Source organism: Panulirus ornatus, chromosome 20 (genome assembly GCF_036320965.1).
Source record: "Panulirus ornatus isolate Po-2019 chromosome 20, ASM3632096v1, whole genome shotgun sequence".
Taxonomy (NCBI): Eukaryota; Metazoa; Arthropoda; class Malacostraca; order Decapoda; family Palinuridae; genus Panulirus; species Panulirus ornatus.
The window spans coordinates 45854928-45881495 of record NC_092243.1 but is presented as its reverse complement, the minus strand read 5'-3'; the positions used below and the strand labels follow the sequence as shown (position 1 = coordinate 45881495).

General features: G+C 39.4%; 1 protein-coding gene across 2 annotated transcripts in view; it reads right to left on the bottom strand.

Annotated features, from left to right (window-relative positions):
• The window catches only part of LOC139755976 (uncharacterized), a 734338-nt gene that overhangs the window by 69684 nt on the left and 638086 nt on the right, over positions 1–26568 (bottom strand). Inside the window, exon 6 of one of the 2 annotated variants that reach the window (XM_071674831.1) lies at positions 22886–23446. The exons of the other annotated variant lie outside the window; for it this stretch is intronic. Coding sequence (XP_071530932.1) covers positions 23072–23446 — 375 coding nt within the window. The 3' untranslated portion in view covers positions 22886–23071. Of the gene's footprint in view, positions 1–22885; positions 23447–26568 lie in introns of those variants that run through there. 2 annotated transcript variants of the gene reach the window in all.

The window sequence follows — 26568 nt, the reverse complement described above, 5'->3', positions numbered from 1 at the left end:
TTGCTATTATTCACATTTACTCTCAACTTTCTTCTTTCACACACTTTACCAAACTCAGTCACCAGCTTCTGCAGTTTCTCACCTGAATCGGCCACCAGTGCTGTATTATCAGCGAAAAGCAACTGACTCACTTCCCAAGCTCTCTCATCCACAACAGACTGCATACTTACCCCTCTTTCCAAAACTCTTGCATTCACCTCCCTAACAACCCCATCCATAAACAAATTAAACAACCATGGAGACATCACACACTTCTGCCACAAACCCATGCTTCTCATGCCACAAGCATCTTTTGCACATGCCATCACTGCTTCCCTAAATACATCCCATTCCTCCCCCACTCCCCTTACCTCCTTTGTTCTCACCTTTTTCCATTCTGTACTCAGTCTCTCCTGGTATCCTGGTACTTCCTCACAAAAGTCTCCTTCCCAAGCTCACTTTCTCTCACCACTCTCTTCACCTCAACATTCTCTTTTCTTTTCTGAAAACCTCTACAAATCTTCGCCTTCACCTCCACAAGATAATGATCAGACATCCCTCCAGTGCGCAACTCTCAGCACATTAACATCCAAAAGTCTCTCTTTCGTGTGCCTATCAATTAACACGTAACCCAATAACGCTCTCTGGCCATCTCTCCTACTTACATATGTATACTTATGTATATCTCTCTTTCTAAACTAGGTATTCCCAATCATCAGTCCTTTTTCAGCACATAAATCTACAAGCTCTTCACCATTTCCATTTACAACATTGAACACCACACCCCATGTACTCCAATTATTCCCTCAGCTGCCACATTACTCACCTCTGCATTCAAATCACCCATCACTATAACTCGGTCTCGTGCATCAAAACTACTAACACACTCACTCAGCTGCTCCCAAAACACTTGCTTTTCATGATCTTTCTTCTCATGCCCAGGAGCATATGCACCAATAATCACCCATCTCTCTCCATCCACTTTCAGTTTTACCCATATCAATCTAGAGTTTACTTTCTTACACTCTATCACATACTCCCACCACTCCTGTTTCAGGAGCAGTGCTACTCCTTCCCTTGCTCTTGTCCTCTCACTAACACCTGACTTTACTCCCAAGACATTCCTAAACCACTCATCCCCTTTACCCTTGAGCTTCATTTCACTCAGGGCCAAAACATCCAGGTTCCTTTCCTTAAACATACTACCTATCTCTCCTTTTTTTCTCATCTTGGTTACATCCACACACATTTAGACAACCCAATCTGAGCCTTCGAGGAGGATGAGCACTCCCTGCATGACTCCTTCTGTTTTCCCATTTAGAAAGTTAAAATACAAGGAGAGGAGGGTTTCTAACCCCCCGCTCCCGAACCCTTTAGTCACCTTCTACGACACGTGAGGAATGCATGGGAAGTATTCTTTCTCCCCTATCCCCAGGGATAATATATATATATATATATATATATATATATATATATATATATATATATATATATATATATATATATATATAAATATATATATATATATATATATATCTTTCTTTCTTCTTTCATACTATTCGCCATTTCCCGCGTTAGCGAGGTAGCGTTAAGAACAGAGGACTGGGCCTTTGAGGGAATATCCTCACCTGGCCCCCTACTCTGTTCCTTCTTCTGGAAAATTAAAAAAAAATGAGAGGGGAGGATTTCCAGCCACCCGCTCCCTCCCCTTTAAGTCGCCTTCTATGACACGCAGGGAATACGTGGGAAGTGATCTTTCTCCCCTATCCCCAGGGATAATATATATTATTCATTTATTTACTTTTGCTTTGTCGCTGACTCCCATGTTAGCGAGGTAGCGCAAGGAAACAGACTAAAGAATGGCCCAACCCACCCACATACACATGTATATACCTACACGTCCACACACGCAAATATACATACCTATACATCTCAACGTATACATATATATATACACACAGACATATACATATATACACATGAACATAATACATACTGTCTGCCTTTGTTCATTCCCATCGCCACCCCGCCACACATGAAATAACAACCCCCTCCCCTCTCATGTGTGCGAGGTAGCACTAGGAAAAGAAAACAAAGGCCACATTCGTTCACGCTCAGTTTCTAGCTGTCATGTAATAATGCACTGAAACCACAGCTCCCTTTCTATATCCAGGCCCCACAAAACTTTTCATGGTTTTCCCCAAACGCTTCACATGCCCTGGTTTAATCCACTGACAGCACGTCGACCCCGGTATACCACATCATTCCAATTCACTCTATTCCTTGCACGCCTTTCACTCTCCTGCATGTTCAGGCCCCGATCACTCAACATCTTTTTCACTCCATCTTTCCACCTTCAGTTTGGTCTCCCACTTCTCCTTGTTCCCTCCACCTCTGACACATATATCCTCTTGGTCAATCTTTCCTCACTCATTCTCTCCGTTTGACCAAACCATTTCAAAACACCCTCTTCTGCTCTCTCAACCACACTCTTTTTATTACCACACATCTCTCTTACCCTTTCACTTACTCGATCAAACCACATCACACAACATATTGTCCACAAGCATCTCATTTCCAGCACATCCACCCTCCTCCATACAACTCTATCCATAGCCCACACCTCGCAACCATATAACATTATTAGAACCACTATTCCTTCACACATACCCATTTTTGCTTTCCAAGATAATGTTCTCGACTTCCACACATTCTTCAACGCTCCCAGAACTTTCACCTTCTCCCCCATCCTATGATTCATCTCCGCTTCCGTGGTTCCATCCGCTGCCAGATCCACTCCCAGATATCTAAAACACTTTACTTCCTCCAGTTTTTCTCCATTCAAACTTACCTCCCAATTGACTTGACCCTCACCCCTACTGTACCTAATAACCTTGCTCTTATTCACATTTACTCTCAGCTTTCTTCTTTCACACACTTTACCAAACTCAGTCACCAGCTTCTGCAGTTTCTCACACGAATCAGCCACCAGCACTGTATCATCAGCAAACAACAACTGACTCACTTCCCAAGCTCTCTCATCCACAACAGACTGCATACTTGCCCCTCTTTCCAAAACTCTTGCATTCACCTCCCTAACAACCCCCCCATCCATATACAAATTAAGCAACCATGGAGACATCACACACCCCTGCCGCAAACCTACATTCACTGAGAACCAATTACTTTCCTCTCTTCCTACATGTACACATGCCTTACATTCTCAATAAAAACTTTTCACTGCTTCTAACAACTTGCCTCCCACACCATATATTCTTAATACCTTCCACAAAGCATCTCTATCAACTCTATCATATGCCTTCTCCAGGTCCATAAATGCTACATACAAATCCATTTGCTTTTCTAAGTATTTCTCACATACATTCTTCGAGGCAAACTCCTGATCCACACATCCTCTACCACTTCTGAAACCACACTGTGCTTCCCCAATGTGATGCTCTGTACATGCTTTCACCCTCTCAATCAATACCCTCCCACATAATTTCCCAGGAATACTCAACAAACGTATACCTCTGTAATCTGAGCACTCACTTTTATCGTCTGTAAATTGGGCACTCACTCTTATCCCCTTTGCCTTTGTACAATGGAACTATGCAAGCATTCCACCAGTCCTCAGGCACCTCACCATGAGTCATATATACATTAAATACCCTTACCAACCATTCAACATACAGTCACCTGATTTTTTAATAAATTCCACTCCAATAACATCCAAACCCGCTGCCTTGCCAGCTTTCATCTTCTGCAAAGCTTTTACTACCTCTTCTCAGTTTACCAAATCATTTTACCTAACCCTCTCACTTTGCACACCACCTCGACCAAAACACCCTATATCTGCCACTCTATCATCAAACACATTCAACAAACCTTCAAAATACTCACTACATCTCCTCACATCACCACTACTTGTTATCACCTCTGTATATATGATTTATATATTCAATGATATATATATATATATATATATATATATATATATATGGAAAAAGGTGAGAACACTGGAAGTAAGGGGAGTGGGGGAGGAATGGGATGTATTTAGGGAATCAGTGATGGATTGCGCAAAAGATGCTTGTGGCATGAAAAGAGTGGGAGGTGGGTTGATTAGAAAGGGTAGTGAGTGGTGGGATGAAGAAGTAAGATTATTAGTGAAAGAGAAGAGAGAGGCATTTGGACGATTTTTGCAGGGAAAAAATGCAATTGAGTGGGAGATGTATAAAAGAAAGAGACAGGAGGTCAAGAGATAGGTGCAAGAGGTGAAAAAGAGGGCAAATGAGAGTTGGGGTGAGAGAGTATCATTAAATTTTAGGGAGAATAAAAAGATGTTCTGGAAGGAGGTAAATAAAGTGCGTAAGACAAGGGAGCACATGGGAACTTCAGTGAAGGGCGCAAATGGGGAGGTGATAACAAGTAGTGGTGATGTGAGAAGGAGATGGAGTGAGTATTTTGAAGGTTTGTTAAATGTGTTTGATGATAGAGTGGCAGATATAGGGTGTTTTGGTCGAGGTGGTGTGCAAAGTGAGAGGGTTAGGGAAAATGATTTGGTAAACAGAGAAGAGGTAGTAAAAGCTTTGCGGAAGATGAAAGCCGGCAAGGCAGCAGGTTTGGATGGTATTGCAGTGGAATTTATTAAAAAAGGGGGTGACTGTATTATTGACTGGTTGGTAAGGTTATTTAATGTATGTATGACTCATGGTGAGGTGCCTGAGGATTGGCAGAATGCGTGCACAGTGCCATTGTACAAAGGCAAAGGGGATAAGAGTGAGTGCTCAAATTACAGAGGTATAAGTTTGTTGAGTATTCCTGGTAAATTATATGGGAGGGTATTGACTGAGAGGGTGAAGGCATGTACAGAGCATCACATTGGGGAAGAGCAGTGTGGTTTCAGAAGTGGTAGAGGATGTGTGGATCAGGTGTTTGCTTTGAAGAATGTATGTGAGAAATACTTAGAAAAGCAAATGGATTTGTATGTAGCATTTATGGATCTGGAGAAGGCATATGATAGAGTTGATAGAGATGCTCTGTGGAAGGTATTAAGAATATATGGTGTGGGAGGCAAGTTGTTAGAAGCAGTGAAAAGTTTTTATCGAGGATGTAAGGCATGTGTACGTGTAGGAAGAGAGGAAAGTGATTGGTTCTCAGTGAATGTAGGTTTGCGGCAGGGGTGTGTGATGTCTCCATGGTTGTTTAATTTTATGGATGGGGTTGTTAGGGAGGTGAATGCAAGAGTTTTGGAAAGAGGGGCAAGTATGAAGTCTGTTGGGGATGAGAGAGCTTGGGAAATGAGTCAGTTGTTGTTCGCTGATGATACAGCGCTGGTGGCTGATTCATGTGAGAAACTGCAGAAGCTGGTGACTGAGTTTGGTAAAGTGTGTGAAAGAAGAAAGTTAAGAGTAAATGTGAATAAGAGCAAGGTTATTAGGTACAGTAGGGTTGAGGGTCAAGTCAATTGGGAGGTAAGTTTGAATGGAGAAAAACTGGAGGAAGTAAAGTGTTTTAGATATATGGGAGTGGATCTGGCAGCGGATGGAACCATGGAAGCGGAAGTGGATCATAGGGTGGGGGAGGGGGCGAAAATCCTTGGAGCCTTGAAGAATGTGTGGAAGTCGAGAACATTATCTCGGAAAGCAAAAATGGGTATGTTTGAAGGAATAGTGGTTCCAACAATGATGTATGGTTGCGAGGCGTGGGCTATGGATAGAGTTGTGCGCAGGAGGATGGATGTGCTGGAAATGAGATGTTTGAGGACAATGTGTGGTGTGAGGTGGTTTGATCGAGTAAGTAACGTAAGGGTAAGAGAGATGTGTGGAAATAAAAAGAGCGTGGTTGAGAGAGCAGAAGAGGGTGTTTTGAAATGGTTTGGGCACATGGAGAGAATGAGTGAGGAAAGATTGACCAAGAGGATATATGTGTCGGAGGTGGAGGGAACGAGAAGTGGGAGACCAAATTGGATGTGGAAAGATGGAGTGAAAAAGATTTTGTGTGATTGGGGCCTGAACATGCAGGAGGGTGAAAGGAGGGCAAGGAATAGAGTGAATTGGATCGATGTGTATTACCGGGGTTGACGTGCTGTCAGTGGATTGAATCAGGGCATGTGAAGCTTCTGGGGTAAACTATGGAAAGCTGTGTAGGTATGTATATTTGCGTGTGTGGATGTATGTATATACATGTGTATGGGGGTGGGTTGGGCCATTTCTTTTGTCTGTTTCCTTGCGCTACCTCGCAAACGCGGGAGACAGCGACAAAGCAAAAAAAAAATATGTATATATATATATATATATATATATATATATATATATATATATATATATATATATATATATATATATATATATATATATATATATATATCTGACAAAGACCTTAAACCTGACAGTAATAAAGAAGTTTTACAAAATGATATAATGAAAATGATTACGGCTCTAAATCTTGGGAGTGAATAAAGATAAAACTAAGACTGAGGAGACAACACATTGCACTACATGCACTGGTGAATGAAGCAATGTGTAGAGGAACTGGGTCTAGAATGAAAATTATCTTCCTAGTATACTGGATTTGATGCCACAACATTACGAATCAGATCTGCATGTTCAATCATGGAGATCTGCAGCTCCAATAATTATTCTGATTTCTGCAGTTCCAATCCAATGGATATATTTCTGACTGAAAGCAGTACCAAACACAGGCAGTTAGTGGATAATAGTTAGCAATAAAGATTGTATAAGGGAAAGTCAACCAAGCTTACCAAAGAGATAGGCTCTCACTTTTTCTGCCCGGGGGGTGTACATGATTGCAAGTCTTGGAGAAACAAGTATCTAGTGTATACAGGAAAATTCCCTGCACCAGCATGTCATGGAGCATACTAGTGCCAATATTGAGAACATTATATACAATACACCAGTTGGAAGAAATGATCATGTAATGCTCAAGTGTGAATATGTGGTAAAAGAGGACAATAAAAGAGCAAAGGTGAGATATGAAATAAAGAGGAGATATAATTGTGAAAACTGCACAAACCTCAATAATTCCTATGGTAATGTAGATTAGGAAGTGGAAGTCAGCAGCCAGGAAACAGAGCATTGTATTCAGAGGTTCTGTGAAATTTACAGCGAAGAAGTAGACATATGGGTACCTCAAGCCTTGAATACAGAGGCAATGGTAAGAAAGAGGAGGGAAAGGTTTAATAAGAAATGTCATAAAACAAAGGAGCTCTGAATTGCACAATGGCTTTAAAGATACAAACAGCATTCTAGCCAGCTACCATTTGCAAGGTATAAGAGAGCAGAGAACAAATATAGCAGGATAAGAAAAGAGGAACACTGAAACTTTGAAAACACTACTGTGGGCAAAGCAGCTGGAAATACAAAACTATCCCATAAATTCATTAGGAACCAGTTGTCTTAAGGAGCAGCTAATCAGGATAAGGGATTCAGAGGAAAATATTGTAGAAGATGATGTAAGGATAAGTTAGGAACAGAGTAGCAAGTTCAAAAGTGTCCTCACTGTGGGAGACAATATAGCCCTAAAACCAGTGAGATGGAACGGGGAGGAGGTTTTGGAAATCGTTGAGATATCTAGAAAAGATTACAGAATACTGAAACGACTTGACCCAAACAAGGCTTATGATGAAATTTCATCAAAGGTGGAAATGACTTGTGCAGATATACTTCATAGACCACTTGAATTACAGGTTCAAGATATCACTGGTGAGAGGCATGGTACCAAAGGAATGGAAAAGGGCAAACATCATACCTACATATAAGAAAGGGGACTAGGAAAAGATGCTGAACTATAGACCAGTCTCACTATTGAGTGTGGTGTTATGCATAATGTTCTCAAAAAGATCATTAGAAAGTAAGTGGAGAGGGCATTTCCTAAGTGAGAGAGAGGGAACAAAGGATGCATGTTAAAGGAACCTTTCCCAGATGGGTTGAAGTGACCTGTGGAGTGCCACAGGGTTCACTTCTGGGGCCATTACTCTTCTTGATCCATATCAATGACTTGCCTGAAGGTAAGGAATCCTATTTGAATATGTTTGCAGATGATGAATGAGGGAAGTGAAAAGTGAAGAGGATTGTATCAGCTTACAAGGGAACCTAAACAGACTTTTCCAAAGTTGATCTGAAATGTGGTTGATGAAATTCAACCCTAACAAACGTAAAGTAATGAGAATGGGACAAAGTGAAAGATGGCCTCAGTATGATTATTACCTCGCAGGAAATAAGTTCAAGATTCTGGGTGTGAAAGGGACTTGAGAGTTGACATTGTCCCTAACCTGTCGCCAGACGCCATATTTGGAGAATAGCTAAGGATGCAAATGTCTGCTAGCAAAAATCAAAATAGCTTTCAAGTATATGGATAAAGAAATATTTAGCAAGCTATTCATATCCCACACACAAGGCCAAACCTGAATATGCTTCTCATGTTTGGTCACTGCACCTAAAGAAGCACAGAGAACTCATAGAGAAGGTCCAGAGGAGGGTGACAAAAGATGGTACCAGACTTAAGAGAACTAAGCAACAAGGAAAGGCTGGAGGCTTTAAATTCAGTCACCTTGAAAGAGAGAAGACTGAGGGTTAACCTGATTACAACCTTTAAGTTTTCAAAAGAGATTGACAGTGGACAGCACTTTGAGAGATGTAGGTATAGAGCATCCAGAGGATATGATATGAAATTAAGTAAGAAACTTGTAAATATGGATGTAAAGAAATATTCTTATAAGAATGGTGGATAAATGGAAAAGATCATCTGAGGATATGGTTAATGAACACAACATACATAAATTCAAGAGGTTATATGACAGATGATAGTGTTCAAGAGGGAAGCCCCAGTGTAAAAGTCCCTCCCTATACAGTATAAATAGGTATATACAAGACAAGTAATTACAGACTGTGAGAGATGTGGAGCTTGCAAGAATCTCAAGATATAAACAGAAAAATATAAGTGTTACTGATCAAAATAATTCTTGAAGGACAAAGCCTCTTATTCAGACAGAAATTTAAAGGAAAACATGACTTATACCAACATATTCTCAGAGCACCACTGTTTGCAGACAATGATTTTGGAAGGGGTAGAAATAAACTGTTTAGATTCAACTGATACAGAAATCCAAGATGTTCTTAAATGTGTAGAAACTTGGTGACTGAGGAATGTAACAAACTATCAAAAAGCATGCATATAAAGTCAGTATAATCATAAGGATATACATAGTGAAATTATGTGATTTTGAGGAAAATCATATCAATATAATTATCAGCATATGAAAAATAAATCTAATTTATTGTTCACAATATATTACAGTATAAGTAAAGAGAACAAAAACAAATATAGGCAATAAATCAATGATAAGGACTAATATTATTTTCAATACATGGTTGCTGTCTCCTGTGTCGGAAAAGTAGTCCCAGGAACAGACAAAGAAAGGCCACATCTGCTGACATACATTCTCTAGCTATAAAGTGTAATGCATCAAAATACAGTTCCCTACCCACAAACAGGCCCCACTACAAAACTTTTCCATGGTTTACCAAGGATGCTTCACGTCATTGTTCAATCCATTGACAGCACATCAGCCCCAATGTACCTCATCATTCCAGTTCACTCTATCCCATGAATGCCTTTCACCCTCCTGCATGTTCAGGCCCTAATCACTCAAAATGTTTTTCACTCCATCCTTCCATCTGCAATTTGGTCTCCCCGTTCTTTTCTTTGCTTCTGACACTCCTCTCTGTCAACCTTTCCTCAGTTATTCTCTCCATATGTCCAAACCATTTTAGCAAAACCTCTTTTGCTCTCTCAACCACACTCTTTTTATTACCACACATCTCTTTTATCTTTTCATTACTTACTTGATCAAATTACCTTACACTACATACTGTTCCCAAACATTTCATTTCCAATACATCCATCCTCCTCTGTACAGCCTTATCTATGGCCCATGCATTGCATCCATATAATATTGGTGGAACTACTATTCCTTAAAACATATACCCATTTTTGCCTTCCCAGATAATGTTCTGTTTTTCCAAACATTCTTCAGCATCCCCAGAACCTTAGCTCTCTCCCCCAACTTATGACTCACTTCCATAGTTACATTCCCTGCTATGTCCACTCACAAGTCTCTAAAATGCTTCATTTCCTCTAATTTTTCTCCTATGGAACTTGAGAACCATGTTTTCATTGCATCCACTCTCAACTTTTCTCTTTTATACAATCCTCCAAACTCAGTCACCTACTTCTGCAGTTTCTCACTCAAATCTGCCACAACTGCTGTAAAATCAACATACAACAACAGACTCACTTTCCAAGCCCTCTCATCCCCAGCAGACTGCATATTCACCACTCTCTCCAAGACTCATATTTACCTCCCTCATCACCCCATCCATAAACAAACTGAACAAACATGGTAATATCAAACAGTCCTGCCACAGGGCAACCTTCATTTCAATCCATTCACTCTCCTCTCTTCCTACTTGTACACAAGCCTTATGCCTTGATAAAAACTTCTCACTTCTAGCAGTTTTCCTCCCACACAGTATATTATCAACACTTTCCACAAAGCGTCTCTATCAACCCTATAATATGCTTTCTCTAGATCCATAAATGCTACATACAAATCCATCTGTTTTTCTAAGTATTTGTTACACATTTTCTTCAAAACAAACATCTGATCCACACATCCTCTACCACTTCTGAAACCACACTGCTCCTCCCTATCTGATGTTCTGTACATGCCTTCACCCCCTTTCTTAATAAATGCATCTGTAATACCATTCACTCCAACCATTTTGCCACATCTCATCTTACATAGGACTTTTACCACCTCTTCTCTCTTCACCGAACCACTCTCAATGATTTCACATAACACCCGGACCAAAACACCCTACATCTGCCACTCTACCATCAACCACATTTAACATCCCTTCAAAATACTCGCTCCATCTCCTCCTCACTTCATCTTTACCTGTCATTATTTTGCCTCTTCATCAATTTCTCATCTGTTCTCTTGTATTTTGCATATTATTTACTTCCTTCCAAAACATCTTCACCTTAAAGTATACCAATACTCACTCACCCCATCTCTCATTTGCCCTCTTTTCCAATCTCTACACCCTCCTAATCTCCTTCCACTTTCTCTAATATGTCCACCAATCATTTGCACTCCTTCCCTGAAAGTACCACCCAAATGCCTCTCTTTTCTCTTTCGCTACCACCTTTACTTCATCATCACACCACTCACTACCCTTCCTAATCTGCCCACCTCCCACATGCCACATGCATTTCTTGCATATGCTAACACTACTTCTCTAATTACTTTCCATTCCTCACCTACACCCCTTGCTTGATTTATTCTCACCTTTTGCTATTCTACACTTAATCTCTCACCCACAAGTCTCTTTTCTAAGCTCTCTTACTCTCTCTCTCACCACTCCCTTTTCACCAATTTTGTTTCCTCTTTTTGAAGAATCTTTACATTTCTTTACCCTTGCCCCTACAAGATAGCGATAAGACATCACACCAGCTGCCTTTCTGAGCACATTTATATTGAAAAATCTCTCTTTAACTTACCTATCAATTAATGTGTAATCCAATAAACCCCCATGACCATTTCTCCTACTAGCATGTGTATACTTGTGTATACCTTTTTTTAAACCAGGTATTCCCAATCACCAGTCCTTTTTCAACACACAACTCCACAAAATATTCACTGTTTCGAAGCAGAACACTGAATACCCCATGCACCTAATAGTATCCTCAATTGGCCACAGTACTCACTTTCGCATTTAAATCACCCATCACTAACGCGCTAAAAACTGTTGATACACTCATTCACCTGCTCCCAAAACACTTGCCTCTTATGATCTTTCTTCTTATGGCTAGGTGCATATTAACTAATAAAAAAATAATCATCCATCCACTTTCAACTTATTCACATCAATCTAGAATTTACTCCCTTACACTCAGTCACACACAACCATATTTCCTGCTTCAGTAGTGCTACTCCTTCCTGAGCTCTTGTCCTCTTATCACCCATAACTTTACTCCTGACATTTCTAAACCATTCTTCCCCTTTATCCTTGAGCTTTGTTTCACTCAGAGCCAGAATATTTAGGTTTCTTTCCTCAAACATACTACCTGCCTCTCCTCATTCTTGAGCACAGATCCAGATCATCCAGGTTTCTTTCCTCAAACATACTGCTTGTCTCTCCTCTCTTCTCAATTTTGATTACATCCACACAGATTTAGACACACTGCCTAAGCCATCGAGGAGGATGAGCACTTCCCGCCTGGTTCCTTCTGTTCCTTTCTTTAGAAATTGAAATAAAAGAAGGAGGAGGGGGCTTTCTGCCCTCCACTCCTACCCCCTTTAGTTGCCTTCTACGATACACAGGAAATGTGGAGGTAGAATTCTTTCTCCCCTAACCCAGAAATTGCAAGGACAATATATTAGAGAAAATTCACATCTGCCAGAATGATGAGTGTATTAATTACTATGAGCAATGTGTATTTTTCTTTGTTTTTTCTCTCTCTATTTCTCAAAATATCTAGTAATACATTAATGCAAAAACTTACTTAGCAACTTGATGATGGTATCTCATATCCGTTCACCTCACTTTCTCATTTGGCTTGGCCAACAATGAAATTAAACTGATCAGTGAAGCCTTTGACACCTCATACCTGAATAATGTGGTGAGTGTTAAATGTTTACGTTTTTCTATTATCTTATCTTACTTTCCTTTAATTCTATGAGAAAAGTAAATATTTTTCTCCATTCAAAATATTCCCAAAATCTCAGCCTAATAACCTGACAATGACATCATCAGTGAAACAGTCTACAAAGGATTAACCTAGAAAAAGGCAAAATTGAGAGGAAGCATATCAGGCCAGAGGGAGGAATAACTTTCCCACTTCCAGCTAAGGGACACCAAACATAAATATGAAGAAGTACCTTAGGCTGAAGGTACAGTATACATATGCAAACTGACAGGTGGCAAATGGAAAAGAACTACAACTAAAAGACTGTATCAAAGAAAGGAATCCTGATATTACTGGAGTGGTGAAGACAAAACTCTCAAATGAGCTACAGTTACACCTACTCTGTCCAAAGGGACAGGGAAGATATAGGAGGAGGGATAGGATTGGTTCCCTTTTGATCAGGGACATCATTAAATATCAAGAAATACTGGTAGAAGGCCTATTTAAACAATGTATAATTGGAAGAATAACTGAGGGAAAAATTGTAAAGTGGTGTTCATAATTTATAATCCTCCAAAGGATTCAACTGAATCAGAATAAATATACAAAGAAAGCAATGAGAGAACAATTAGGATGCTACATGAAGTACTGATATTTGCACTTTTCAGAAATAAGAAAATTCTGATATGGAGGGAGAGTTCAATTACAGAATGACAAATTTGGATTATGATGGAGACAGTCGTGGAGACACAAGTTCTTCAGAGTGCATACAGAAAAATTTCCTTAACCAGCATGTCAGTGGGCACACAAAAATTAGGAAGGCTGACACACCACCATTACTAGATTTTATTTTCACACAAATTAGCTTGGATATTGAGAATACTGTACTAAGTATACTATACCAACTAGAAAAAGTGTTTATGAATGCTTGAATTTACTCATGTTGAAAATGAGGACATACAAGAAACCTGCAAAGATTATATCATGAGTAAAAAGTCACCTTTAGCAAGGCTGTATCACTAGAAATACAGTCTCATAAAAGAGCTTCTCACACCAAGAGCACACCCTCTCCCAGGTGCTGGAAATAGTGCACTCTTAGGCTGCAGGAGCCTTTAGAAAGTAGTCTTGGATAACATCAGGTCTGCTTCATGAAAACTGGTCCTAGGATAATCATGAATAAAAAAAAAAAAAATAGAGGACAAAACTAAATGATTTCTACAAGAACATAAACAGGGTTATTCTTATGGAATGTTCAGTGTAATTTACAGCAAAGGAAGAGGAACAGAGGTACCTTAAGCCTTCAAATACAGTGGAAAGGTTTAAAAAAAGGGATGTACTTTAATAAAAAAAAAAAGATAAAGAGCAAAAGTGCTATGGGATGTTCTGTGAAGATATAAGTGGCATTTCAGCCAGTCAGCATTTGAAACATATAAGAGAGTAGGAAATGGGCACAGCTAGTTACGAAAAATGCAAAAGATATAACAGACAAGGCAGGAGATAATCTGAAACTTCTCATAAGGAGTATATTTTCATCAAAAGAGCATTTAATCAGGCTTAAGATTCAGACGGAAGAGTTACACAAGATGGTGTAAAGATATGCAAGGGACTAAAAAAAAATTCAAATCTATTCACAATGAGGAATAGAATAGCCCCAGTGCCAGAAACATAGAATTGAGAGGTCTTGCAAATCACAGAGATACAGCTCAAGAGTCCATTTTCTGAAATTCTGAAAACTAAAAAGCTCCAAAAACTATAAGTAAACTTTCCAGGCAACATGGGTTTTGCTTTACACATTCAACCTTCAGTTTATCTACCAATCTATATGTATCTCTAATGCCCATTCCCTCTGGAAACTCCCATCAAGGAGGTGGTCACAGCAAAAGAGTCTCCACTTATCCCTGTCCTTACATGCCTCCCTCACATACACCATTCCACACATTCTTCCATCATTTCTCTCCCTCCAGTGCTCTTCCACTCTCTTCCCTATGTCACAGATGCTCTTCCTCTCACACCAACCCCTTTACTAATATCATACATTCTCTGAGTCATGGATGAGATAAAGAGTATTCGAATGCTTGTAATTGAATAGTCATTTCCCTATCAAGGGTGACATAGCAAAGGTCCTAGGTTTGAGTCCTGGCTGTTGGAGGTATTATGAGTTCTATGGAAGTAGTGAAAGAAGTGAAAGCTTTGCGGAAATCCAGGAAGGCAACAGGTTTGGATGGTATTGCAGTAGAATTCATTAAGAAAGGGGGTGACTGTGTTGTTGATTGGTCGGCAAGGATATTCAATGTATGTATGGGTCATAGTGGAGTGCCTCAGGATTGGCAGAATGCATGCACAGTGCCACTGTAAAAAGGCAAAGGGGATAAAGGTGAGTGTTCAAACTACAGAGGCATAAGATGTTGAGTATTTCTGGGAAATTGTATGGGAGGGTACTGATTGAGAGGGTAAAGGCATGTGCAGATTGGGGAAGAGCAGTGTAGTTTCAGAAGTGGTAGAGGATGTGTGGATCAGGTGTTTGTTTTGAAAACTGCATGTGAGAAATACTTAGAAAAAAGATAGATTTGTATGTAGCATTTATGGATCTGGAGAAGGCATATGATAGGGTTGATAGAGAAGCTTTGTGGAAGGTTTTAAGATTATATGGTGTGGGAGGAAAGCTGCTAGAAGCAATGAAAAGTTTTTACCAAGGATGTGAGGCATGTTTACGAGTAGGAAGAGAGGAGAGAGATTGGTTCACAGTGAAGGTTACTCGGCAGCAGGGGTGTGTGATGTCCCCACGGTAGTTTAATTTGTTTATGGATGGGGTGGTTAGGGGGGTAAAAGCAAGACTTTTGGAGAAAGGGGGGAGTATGCAGTCTGTTGGGGATGAGAGAATCTGGGAAGTGAGTCAGTTGTTCCCTGATAATACAGCTCTGATGGCGATTTGGGTGAGAACTGCAGAATTTGGTGACTGAGCTTGGAAAAGTGCGTGAAAGCAGAAAGTTGAGAGTAAATGTGAATAAGAGCAAGGTTATTAAGTTCAGCAGGGTTGAGGGACAGGTAAATGGGGATGTAAGTTTGAATGGAGAAAAATTGCAGGAAGTGAAGTGTTTTAGATATCTAGGAGTGAACTTAGCAGTGAATGGAACAATGGAAGCAGAACTGAGTCGCAAGTGTGTGTGTGTGTGTGTGTGTGTGTGTGTGTGTGTGTGTGTGTGTGTGTGTGTGTGTGTGTGTGTGTGTGTGTGTGTGTGTGTGTGTGTGTGTTCTGGGAGTGATGAAGAATGTGTGGAAGGAGAGAACATTATCAAATGGGTATGTTTAAAGGAATAGTAGTTCCAACACTATTATGTGGTTGTGAGGCATGGGCTATAGATAGGGTTGTACAGAGGAGGGTGGATGTGTTAGAAATGAAATGTTTAAGGACAATATGTGGTGTGAGGTGGTTTGATCAAGTAAGTAATGAAAGGGTAAGACAGATGTATGGAATTAAAAAGAATGTGGTTTGGACATATGGAGAGAATGAGTGAGGAAAGATTGACAAAGAGGATATATATGTCAAAGGGGGAGGGAACAAGAAGCTGCAGGAAACCTAATTGGAGGCAGAAGGATGGAGTGAAAAAGATATTGTCCTCAAACATTTCATTTCCAACACATCCACCCTCTCCGTTCAACCCTATCTATAGCCCATGCCTTGCAGCCACTTAATAGTGTTGGAACTACTATTCCTTCAAACATACCCATTTTTGCTCTCTGAGATAAAGTTCTCTCCTTCCACACATTCTTCATCACTCCCAGAACCTTAGCCCCCCTCTTCCAACCTGTGACTCACTTCTGCTTCCATGGTTCCAATATCACCAATGAACCTAACTTATGGAAGCCATACTGGTGATCAGAGAGAAGACTATGAGATTCAAGATGTCTGAGGATATGGGAGTAGAGGAGGGATGTCAAAGTAGATGTCAAAGTGACAGGACGATCGTTAGAGGGGTTAGAAAGGTCATCCTTTTTAGGTATGGGATGTAACAATACATGTTTCCAAGAAAAAAGAAAAGTTTGGGTTTTAAACAGAAACAGAACAAATGAGCAAGCACAGGTGCAACTTCAGAGGCATGCTCTTTCAGCACCCAGGAAGTGCCATTAGGACCATAAGCCATGCTTGTGTCCAGAGAGAGAAGTACTTTTCAGACAGTTTGAAAGGAGATCATGGGAAGGGGCATCGGTTTAGAAAGATGAGCAACAGGGGGTGAAGGAATGTCAGGGGTCATCCAAGATAGAGTTAGAAGAGAAATAGGATCCAAAGTGAGTTGCTCTGTCTACAGAAAGGACAGCCATAATACCATCAGAATAAAAAAGTAATGGAAAGGTAGAGCAACAGAAGTTGTCAGTGATGTCCTTCGCTAAAGACCAGAAAGACCTATCAGTGGAATGCTTTACTTGATGAACAACATACTTGCAATAATCATGGGCAGTGATAAATGCTGGATGGAAATCAGAGGAAAGTTTTCTCAAGTCAGATATGCCTGATCCCTTGTGTGAAAGGCTTCAGAATAGGAATGGTCAAACCATGGATTGGAAGAAGAGGTTGTCTTGGAGGAAGAGGGGATAAGTGCTTCCAAACCTGCAACAATAACCTTTGTTATGCGTTTGGCAGAGATAGGAGCATCACCACATGTGAGGCAGTAATTTACCCAAGGAAAGTCAGAAAAGAATTTGATAAGTTATTCCAGTCCACTTTGCTGAGGTGCCAATATTCACATTTACAAGGGCCTGCTGGAAGAGGAGATGCTGTTGAAAATGATACATTTATGAGAGAGTGGTCACAAGAACCAACTGGGGATGGGATTGTGTAGTTATAGCACAAAAGATTAGAGAGGAAGAGCAGATCCAGAATGTTACTAATAGTGGTATCAGAGGTCAGGAATATGGATGGGGTGGGAGATAATTTGCTCTGGATCACTGATAATGGAGAACATGAGGGCTTCAGTCCATCAACCATCCATATGAGAGGAATTCAACTAATTGCTGAAGTGAACAATGAAATCCTCTAAGTAGAGGAGCACAGCTTGCAAGTGAAAAGATGCCACAGTCTCATGGCAGGAGTTTACATAGATGAAGCTATAAAACTTGCAGAATTAGGAGAGCAGTTGGAAAAAGAAAGGGAAAGTGTGGTAACTGGGTGCCAAACCTTGAGTCATATAACATCAAAGTTTCGTTACTCAAGGTCCTTGATGCATGCAACAAGTGTGTTGCCATTGCAATAAGCACAGACACCACCTTTGAACTGGAATTGTGAGTGGAGATTATAGTTGGATATGAAAAAGGAGCAGGTGAGAACATCATTAGACAAATGGGTCTAATAGAAAAATAAGAATTAGATGTACCAATGAGATGGTGTTCAGCAGAAGAGAGGTTACTAGAGATATATGAATGTTGGTAGAGTGAATAGAAAAACAGGAAGGTCTATCAGGAAAGGGAGAGTATGATAGTTCTACTGCCTTGGCAATAGAGTCAGGTGGAAACCTTGAGATTTATTGCACCCCATGATGCAGGAGACAAGGGGCCCATTAGTTTGTTGGACTCCATCATGAGCACTGAAATACTAGAACATCAATCATTTGCAACTGGATGAATAGTATTAATGTGTTGAGAAATTGCATATATGTGTGAGGGTAAGGAAACAATCACTAAAGCAGGGTACACACAATCAGTATTACCATCAGTATTTTCTGTATTATCAGTATTACTGATGGTGTGTGCGTTGTACTGATGTACGGTCAGTATCAAAAATTCATACTGATGAATTTTCAAACATTCTGAAATCCTGGTGTCAATATGTGGTTGGGACCTATGGAATGACTAATTCCTGATCATCTATTCGCTGAACTGTCATTCTCATTGGTATTGTCATAGCTACAGGAAACATAACATAGATGCAATGGCAGCAAATTTGGAGAAACAAGACAGAAAATCTTTAATGCAACAATGTACTGCTTTATACAAAGAGTTACCACAACAACTGCAATACAAGCTTTGCCCTTACTTTCCATTTCACTTTAATAATAATCACTGAGAACAACCACATGATGTCTGTAACTCCATCATATGCCTTCTCCAGGTCCATACATGCTACATGCAAATCCATCTGTTTTCTAAGTATTTCTCACATACATTTTTCAAAGCAAACATCTGATCCACACATCCTCTACCATTTCTGAAACCACACTGCTCTTCCCCAAGCTGATGCTCTGTACATGCCTTTACCCTCTCAGTCAATACCCTCCCATACAATTTCCCAGGAATACTCAACAAATTTAAGCCTCTGTAGGTTGAACATTCACCTTTATCCCCTTTTCCTCTGTGCAATGGCACTAAGCATGCGTTCTGTCAATCCTCAGGCACTTCACCATGATCCATACATACACTGAATATCCTTACCAACCAATAAACAACACAGTCACCCCCTTTTTTAATAAATTCCATTGCAATGCCATCCAAACCTGCCACCTTGCCGGCTTCCATCTTCTGCAAAGCTCTCACTACCTCTTCTTCTCTGTTTACCAAACCATTCTCCCTGACCCTCTCACTTCACACACCACCCCGACCAAAACACCCTATACCTGCCGCTCTATCATCAAACACATTCAACAAACATTCAAAATATTTAATCCATCTCCTTCTCACTTTATCACAACTTGTTATTAAGTCCCCATGTCCCCCCTTCACCGATGTTCCCATTTGTTCTCTTGTCTTATGCACATTATTCACCTCCTTCCAAAACATCTTTTTATTCTCCCTAAAATTTAATGATACTCTCTCACCCCAACTCTCATTTGCCCTCTTTTTCACCACTTGCACCTTTCTCTTGACCTCCTGCCACTTTCTTTTACACATCTCTCAATCATTTGCACTACTTCCCTGCAAGTATCATGCAAATGCCTCTCTCTTCTCTTTCACTAACAACCTTACTTCATCCCACCACCCACTACCCTTTCTAATCTGCCCACCTTCCACCTTTCTCATGCCACATGCATCTTTTGCACAAGCCATCACTGCTTCCCTAAATACATCCATTCCTCACCCACTCCCCTCACATCATTTGCTCTACCTTTCTGCCATTCTGCACTCAGTTTCTCCTGGTACCTCCTCACACAAGTGTCTTTTCCAAGCTCACTTGCTCTCGCCAGTCTCTTCTCCCCAAAATTCTCTCTTCTTTTCTGCAGACCTCTACAAATCTTCACTTTCACCTCCACAAGACAGTGATCAGACATCCCTCCAGCTGCCCCTCTCAGCACATTAACATTCAAAAGTCTCTCTTTTACATGCCAATCACTTAACACATAATCCAATAACGCCCTTTGACCATCTATCCTACTCATATACGTATACTTATGTATATCTCTCTTTTTAAACCAGGTATTCACAATCACCAGTCCTTTTTCAGCACACAAATCCACAAGCTCTTCATCATTTCCATTTACAACACTGAACACCCCATGTACACCAATTATACTCTCAACTGCCACATTACTTATCTTCACATTTAAATCACCCATCACTATAACCCGGTCTTGTGTATCAAAGCTGCTAACACACTCACTCAGCTGCTCCCAAAACACCTGCCTCTCCCAATCTTTCTTCTCATGACCAGGTGTGTAGGCACCAATAATCACCCATTTCGTTCCATCCACTTTCAGTTTTACCCACATCAGTCTAGAATTTACTTTCTTACACTCTATCACATACTTCCACAACTCCTGCATCAGAAGTAGTGCTACTCCTTCCTTAGCTCTTGTCCTTTCACCATCCCCTGACTTTACTCCCAAGGCTTTCCAAAAACACTCTTTCCCTTTATCCTTGAGTTTCATTTCACTCAGAGCCAAAAAAATCCAGGTTTCCTTCCTGAACATGCTACCTATCTCTCCTTTCTTCTCATCTTCCTTACATCCACACACATTCAGACATCCCAATCTGAGCCTTCGAGGAGGATGAGCACTCCCCGCTTGACTCCTTCTTCTGTTTCCCTTTCTAGAAATTTGAATACAAGGAAGGTGCCTTTGCAGCCCCCTGCTCCCACCCCCTTTAATCACCCTCTACATGTGGGGAATATTTGGGGAGTATTCTTTCCTCTGTAAAAAAAACATCATCAATTTACTTTCTAATTATTGTTTAAAGAATCTTATGGACCATACTCAATGGTGAGACTGGTCCGTAGTTCAGCAGCTGTTTCCAAAATCTCATTTTCCTTTTAGGTAGGTAAGATGTTTGCCCTCTTCTATTCACTTGGTACTCTGCTCTCTCCAGTATCATCTTGAACAGTATTTTGCGAAGTTTTTCTACCCAATCTGCACACAACTTCACAGCACTCTGCTCTCTCCAGTATCATCTTGAACAGTATTTTGCGAAGTTTTTCTACGCTATCTGCACACAACTTCACAGCATATTTAGTGAAATTTCAGTCAAGACTATTAGCCTTGTATAGGTTAAGAATTTTAGGTATTCACCTAAATGTCATTTTGAGACATCTTGGTGATTTCTAAAACTTCCTCTCCATTCCATTTCACTGGTACTGGGGCTATAATTTCTTCCACAGCAAAAAAAGTTTTTGAACTTATCATTATGTTCCTCACATACCCTTTCATCATCCTTTGTAGTTCTTCCCTTTCTATCCCTTAGCCAGACTAGCAACTCTTAAACTGACAACTGACTCTGATTAAGTTATGGAAAGGTTAGATATTTTCTCCCACCTTGTCCACAAAAATTCTTCATAGTTTCTTTGTTCCTCCTTTTTCACTCTTTTATATCATGCAAATGGTTCTTGAATGGAATGCCATCTCCATCTTTGCCACTGCACATCTCAAAGTTTCATTGCTTTTGGCATTTTTTATTGAATACTTTGAAATCAGTAAAGAAAGATAACAACTGGTCATAGCATTGAAGAAAAAATTAATGAGAAATATGTTAGAAAAGATATGAACATCGGAATAAGCCGTATGATAATCAAAGACAGTTGAAGAGAGAGGACCCTATCAGAGTAGGAACTCCCTCCTCAAACTGTAAAATTAGATAACTGTGCATCAACTAAAAGACAAAGATGAATCATGTATACAGTGTAGCAACTGTCAATCCCATAAATCAACTTCTGATCTGACTCAGATTTAATCAAAAAAATATACAGAGCAACAAAGAAAACATATGTAAAACAGATCACTCAGTCTCTGTTTTTCACAGAGCCATCTAAATTGATGTACTAAAGAAGTTCCTCAAGAGCTGTTGGCTGCATTCCATGAAGCTAAGAATATCTAACCTACAACATATGTGTGACATAAACTTAAGAATTTAGCTTATCCTAACAGGTCATCCCTCAAAAGTTTTCTCATGAAAGCTACATGAGCTCACCACTCAGAAGTAGATCAAAGCTATTTGTTTTCACACAAAGACAGAAAGACATATAAAACAAGAAGACTACTGACTTGATATGAAGTATTCTGTAAAAAGTTTATGTTAGTGAGAATTTTCTGAAATTCTATAATCCAAAAAGTTCATATTTCAACTTTGAAAATGACATTCTGTGAAAAATAAATGACTTCTATGTGCCTGATATATGCTAATTGTATTTACCTATAACATTCATAAATCTTTAGTTAAAAATTCTTTAACGAAAATACTGTTATGAATCAGGGACATTGCTGTGAATAACCTGTAGGATACAGTTCTATGAAATTTAAATAATTCATCACTGCAACCCATAATCAGAATCACAAAATGTCTACAAAAAAATATGCATTCTATCACTGTCTTGTCGAAGTAAATGCTTCCAAACAGAAAATTAATTACACCTGAAAACACGACTTAGCCTGTTCTCAATAAATGAAACACAGATGTCCATCTTGCTCTACCTTTTGAGACAAAACAAATAACAACATAACTAGATATATAGAATTCATCACGTTTAATATCATTCCTTATAAGCTCCTACCAGTTCTTCATTTTGCATGTATCCTTCGGTAAGGGAAAACTTACTAAATAGATTGTCTTACCAACATCATTTATCACCAGTAAGCAAACACTTCCATTGAAGACTAAAATCAATCTATGTGACTTCAATAATCTGGGCAAGACAATGCAGCTTTTAAATCAAATGCTAGGGGAAGAAATTAAAAAAAGTGACCCAATGGGAAAATAAAACTGACAAGGCTAGATTTTTTTTTTTTTTTTGTTATCATATCCCACTATTCTACAATAATCTTATTTCAAACACTGTAAATTTCACATCACCTTAAAAGATCTAAATGATTGAAACAACAGCTGCCCGAAAAACTGTTGGATACATATACAATACCCACATAAACTTTTATCAGTAATTTGTGTTTATCTAATTCCTGCAAGTTATCTAATTTTTTTCAGGTGTTACAGGCAGGGACACTGCCAGCAGTTTTGATCTATTATGAGTGCGTGTATGCTTCCTTAAATCACTACTGGTGGCTGATCGATACAAGCAGAGAGGGCATGAAAATGGTTTTTCTCCTGTGTGAGTACGAACATGCTTTTTTAAATCTCTTTTAGTTGCTGACTGGTATGTGCAATGAGTACATGCAAAGGGCTTCTCCCCAGTGTGGGTTCTATAATGTTCTCGTAAATGTGAGTGATTGATAGTTGTGTAGAGACAGCATGGACACTGATGCATCTTCCTGGCAGTGGTGTGGCTCCTTCCAATTCCGAGCGTTCCTCTCATTCCACTCTTCTGAGGGTCATAGACCAGCCCCACCTGTAGGGGATGCACATCTGATTCATGTTCAAGAAACCTTAATGAAGAACTTCAACTTTTAGAGCACAAAGAAAATCAGACAATTTTCAAAAAACTCACAGCTAAGTTGTAATAAAATCATACTAATATTGATAATAAATTCATTTTGCCTGTCTGTGCTTATCTTCATCAATCTGTTACTTTTAACTCCACTCCACTTTACATAGGTTGGATATTCACACCCAACCTTCACATACAAAAAAAATTCCATTGCATATGAACATAATAATTTCCCTACAATCCTTCTTACCTGAAATACTTTTAGCCTTTCACAATTTACTCACTGCATCTGTCTATTTACTAAGAGGTTTGCCTCTTCCTGTAACTTCACCCATACTAGATATTTGTATCTTCTTCAGTCTTTCATCTACCATGTGTTCTGCATGACCATACCATCTTTAAAAGGCTATCACTCATGTCTTTGCAATATGTCTTTCTCACACCTTCAGTCTTTACTCTGTTCTCCTGATTCTAACTATAACACGCAAGTTGTACATCTTTACTGCTTTTATTTTTCACCCATTTCAGCCAATGAAAAACTAATGTTTCACATACCCATATCAAAAAAGTGATAAACAATATGCCATACAAGCCTTCTGCACACTACCTTTACATTATTCCCATTTCCCAAGGATTTCAAAGAACTTTAAATTCTCCTCCCTTGCATGACCCTACTCTTAACTTCAGCTTTCCCACAATTACCCTTTCTGATTGTATCTCTCAAAAACCTCACTTAACAACTTCTAATGTCTCTCCATTTAATCTGATATTGCACTTCGCCTACCCATCTCTTTTAAAACAAGTGTTTCTTCATTTTCAAAATCCTTTTCCTACATACTTCCCCACATCAACTTTTATGTCTTTTTCTACTTCAACTAACCACACTTTATCATCTGCAAACAAACTTTTACCTCATCTCATTCTCATCAATTTTTATCATTGTCACTATAGCCCCTTTATGTGACTCCCATTACATTCATCTTGTCTGTCCACCACAGCTCCTAAGCACTTCCATGAAGCTCATAGTAGAGATATTAAAGCAGGGGTATCTGAAGTAGGCATATTGGCATATTTATTGCTGAAAAATTGCAAAACACACCTAAGTTTTTAATTCCTAACATACAAGATATGTCATAGTTTTGGACTGATACCTAAAGTGTTTTTATGTCCAAATTACAGACAATCCACCTCAAAAACATAACACTTTTTGACACTTTACTGCTTCATGTATAATTCTTGTCTTAATTTCCCAAGTAAGGATTAAATACTAGTGAAAAAAAAACAGACTTTAATAATAGCAAATAAAAAATCACTGCATGAATAGATTCCAGGAGGTACACAATGTTATTCTGTATGTGGCAAAGTTATAGAACAAAGGAGAAAATTCTTACGGTGCACATTCTGTAACGATAATTTCTCAACGAACAGTGATGAACTCTGCCATGTAATAGACTACAATTTTACATAAAAATACATTCTTTTTCATATGATTATTGTAAGTAATATCTTTACTGTTTATAGAATTACGTTCATGTCAGTACTCTCAGATGTGTGTAGCAGGAAAAACTTTGTGTAGTTTTCGTTCACTAATAAAAAATGTTAGTTGCTGCAATGCAGTGACATAACATCTTTGTCAATTGCAACATTATATTTTCTAAGCATCATTTTGGATAATCAAAATACATCAGCCTATATTGAAAGTTTTTATTTTGTTTTTAACATTTCAGTGATGCTGAAGACAAGTTAACTGTGATGTAAGTATGAAAGGAGAAAAATTGGAGGAAGTGAAGTGTTTTAGATATCTGGGAGTGAACTTAGCAGTGAATGGAACAATGGAAGTAGAAGTGAGTCACAGAGTGGGGGAGGGGGCGAAGGTTCTGGGAGTGATAAACAATGTGTGGAATAAGAGAACATTATCTCGAAGAGCAAAAATGGGTATGTTTGAAGGAATAGTAGTTCAAACAATGTTATATGGTTGTGAGGCATGGCCTATAGATAGGACTGGATGGAGGAGGATGGATGTGTTAGAAATAAAATGTTTGAGGACAACATGTTGTGTGAGGTGGTTTGATCGAGTTAGTAATGAAAGGGTAAAAGAGATGTGTTGAAATAAAAAGGGTGTAGTTGAGAGAGCAGAAGAGGGTGTAATGACATGGTTTGGACATATGGATGGAATGAGTGAGGAAAGATTGACAAAGAGAATATATGTGTCAGAGGTGGAGGGAACAAGGAGGAGCAGGAGACCAAATTGGAAGTGGAAGAATGGAGTGAAAAAGATTTTGAGTGATCAGGGCCTGAACATACACAGAGGGGTGAAAGGAATGCAACGAATAGAGTGAATTGGAAGAATGTGGTATACCAAGGTCGATGTGCTGTCAATGGACTCAACCAGGGCATGTTAAACATCTGGGGTATACCATGGAAAAGTATGAGGGGCTGGGATATGGATAGGGAGCTGTGGTTTTGGTTCATTATACATGACAGCTAGAGACTGAATGTGAATGAATGTGGCCTTTTTGTCCGTTTTCCTAGCACTACCATGCTGGAGCAAGGGGTAGCAATGCTGTTTCCTGTGGGCAGGGTGGCACCAGGAATGAATGCAGACAAGCAAGTATGAATATGTACATGTGTATATAAGGCTGTGTGTATATATATATATATATATATATATATATATATATATATATATATATATATATATATATATATATATATATATATATATTTTTTTTTTTTTTTTTTTTTTTTTATACTTTGTCGCTGTCTCCCGCGTTTGCGAGGTAGCGCAAGGAAACAGACGAAAGAAATGGCCCAACCCCCCCCCCATACACATGTACATACACACGTCCACACACGCAAATATACATACCTACACAGCTTTCCATGGTTTACCCCAGACGCTTCACATGCCTTGATTCAATCCACTGACAGCACGTCAAACCCTGTATACCACATCGCTCCAATTCACTCTATTCCTTGCCCTCCTTTCACCCTCCTGCATGTTCAGGCCCCGATCACACAAAATCTTTTTCACTCCATCTTTCCACCTCCAATTTGGTCTCCCTCTTCTCCTCGTTCCCTCC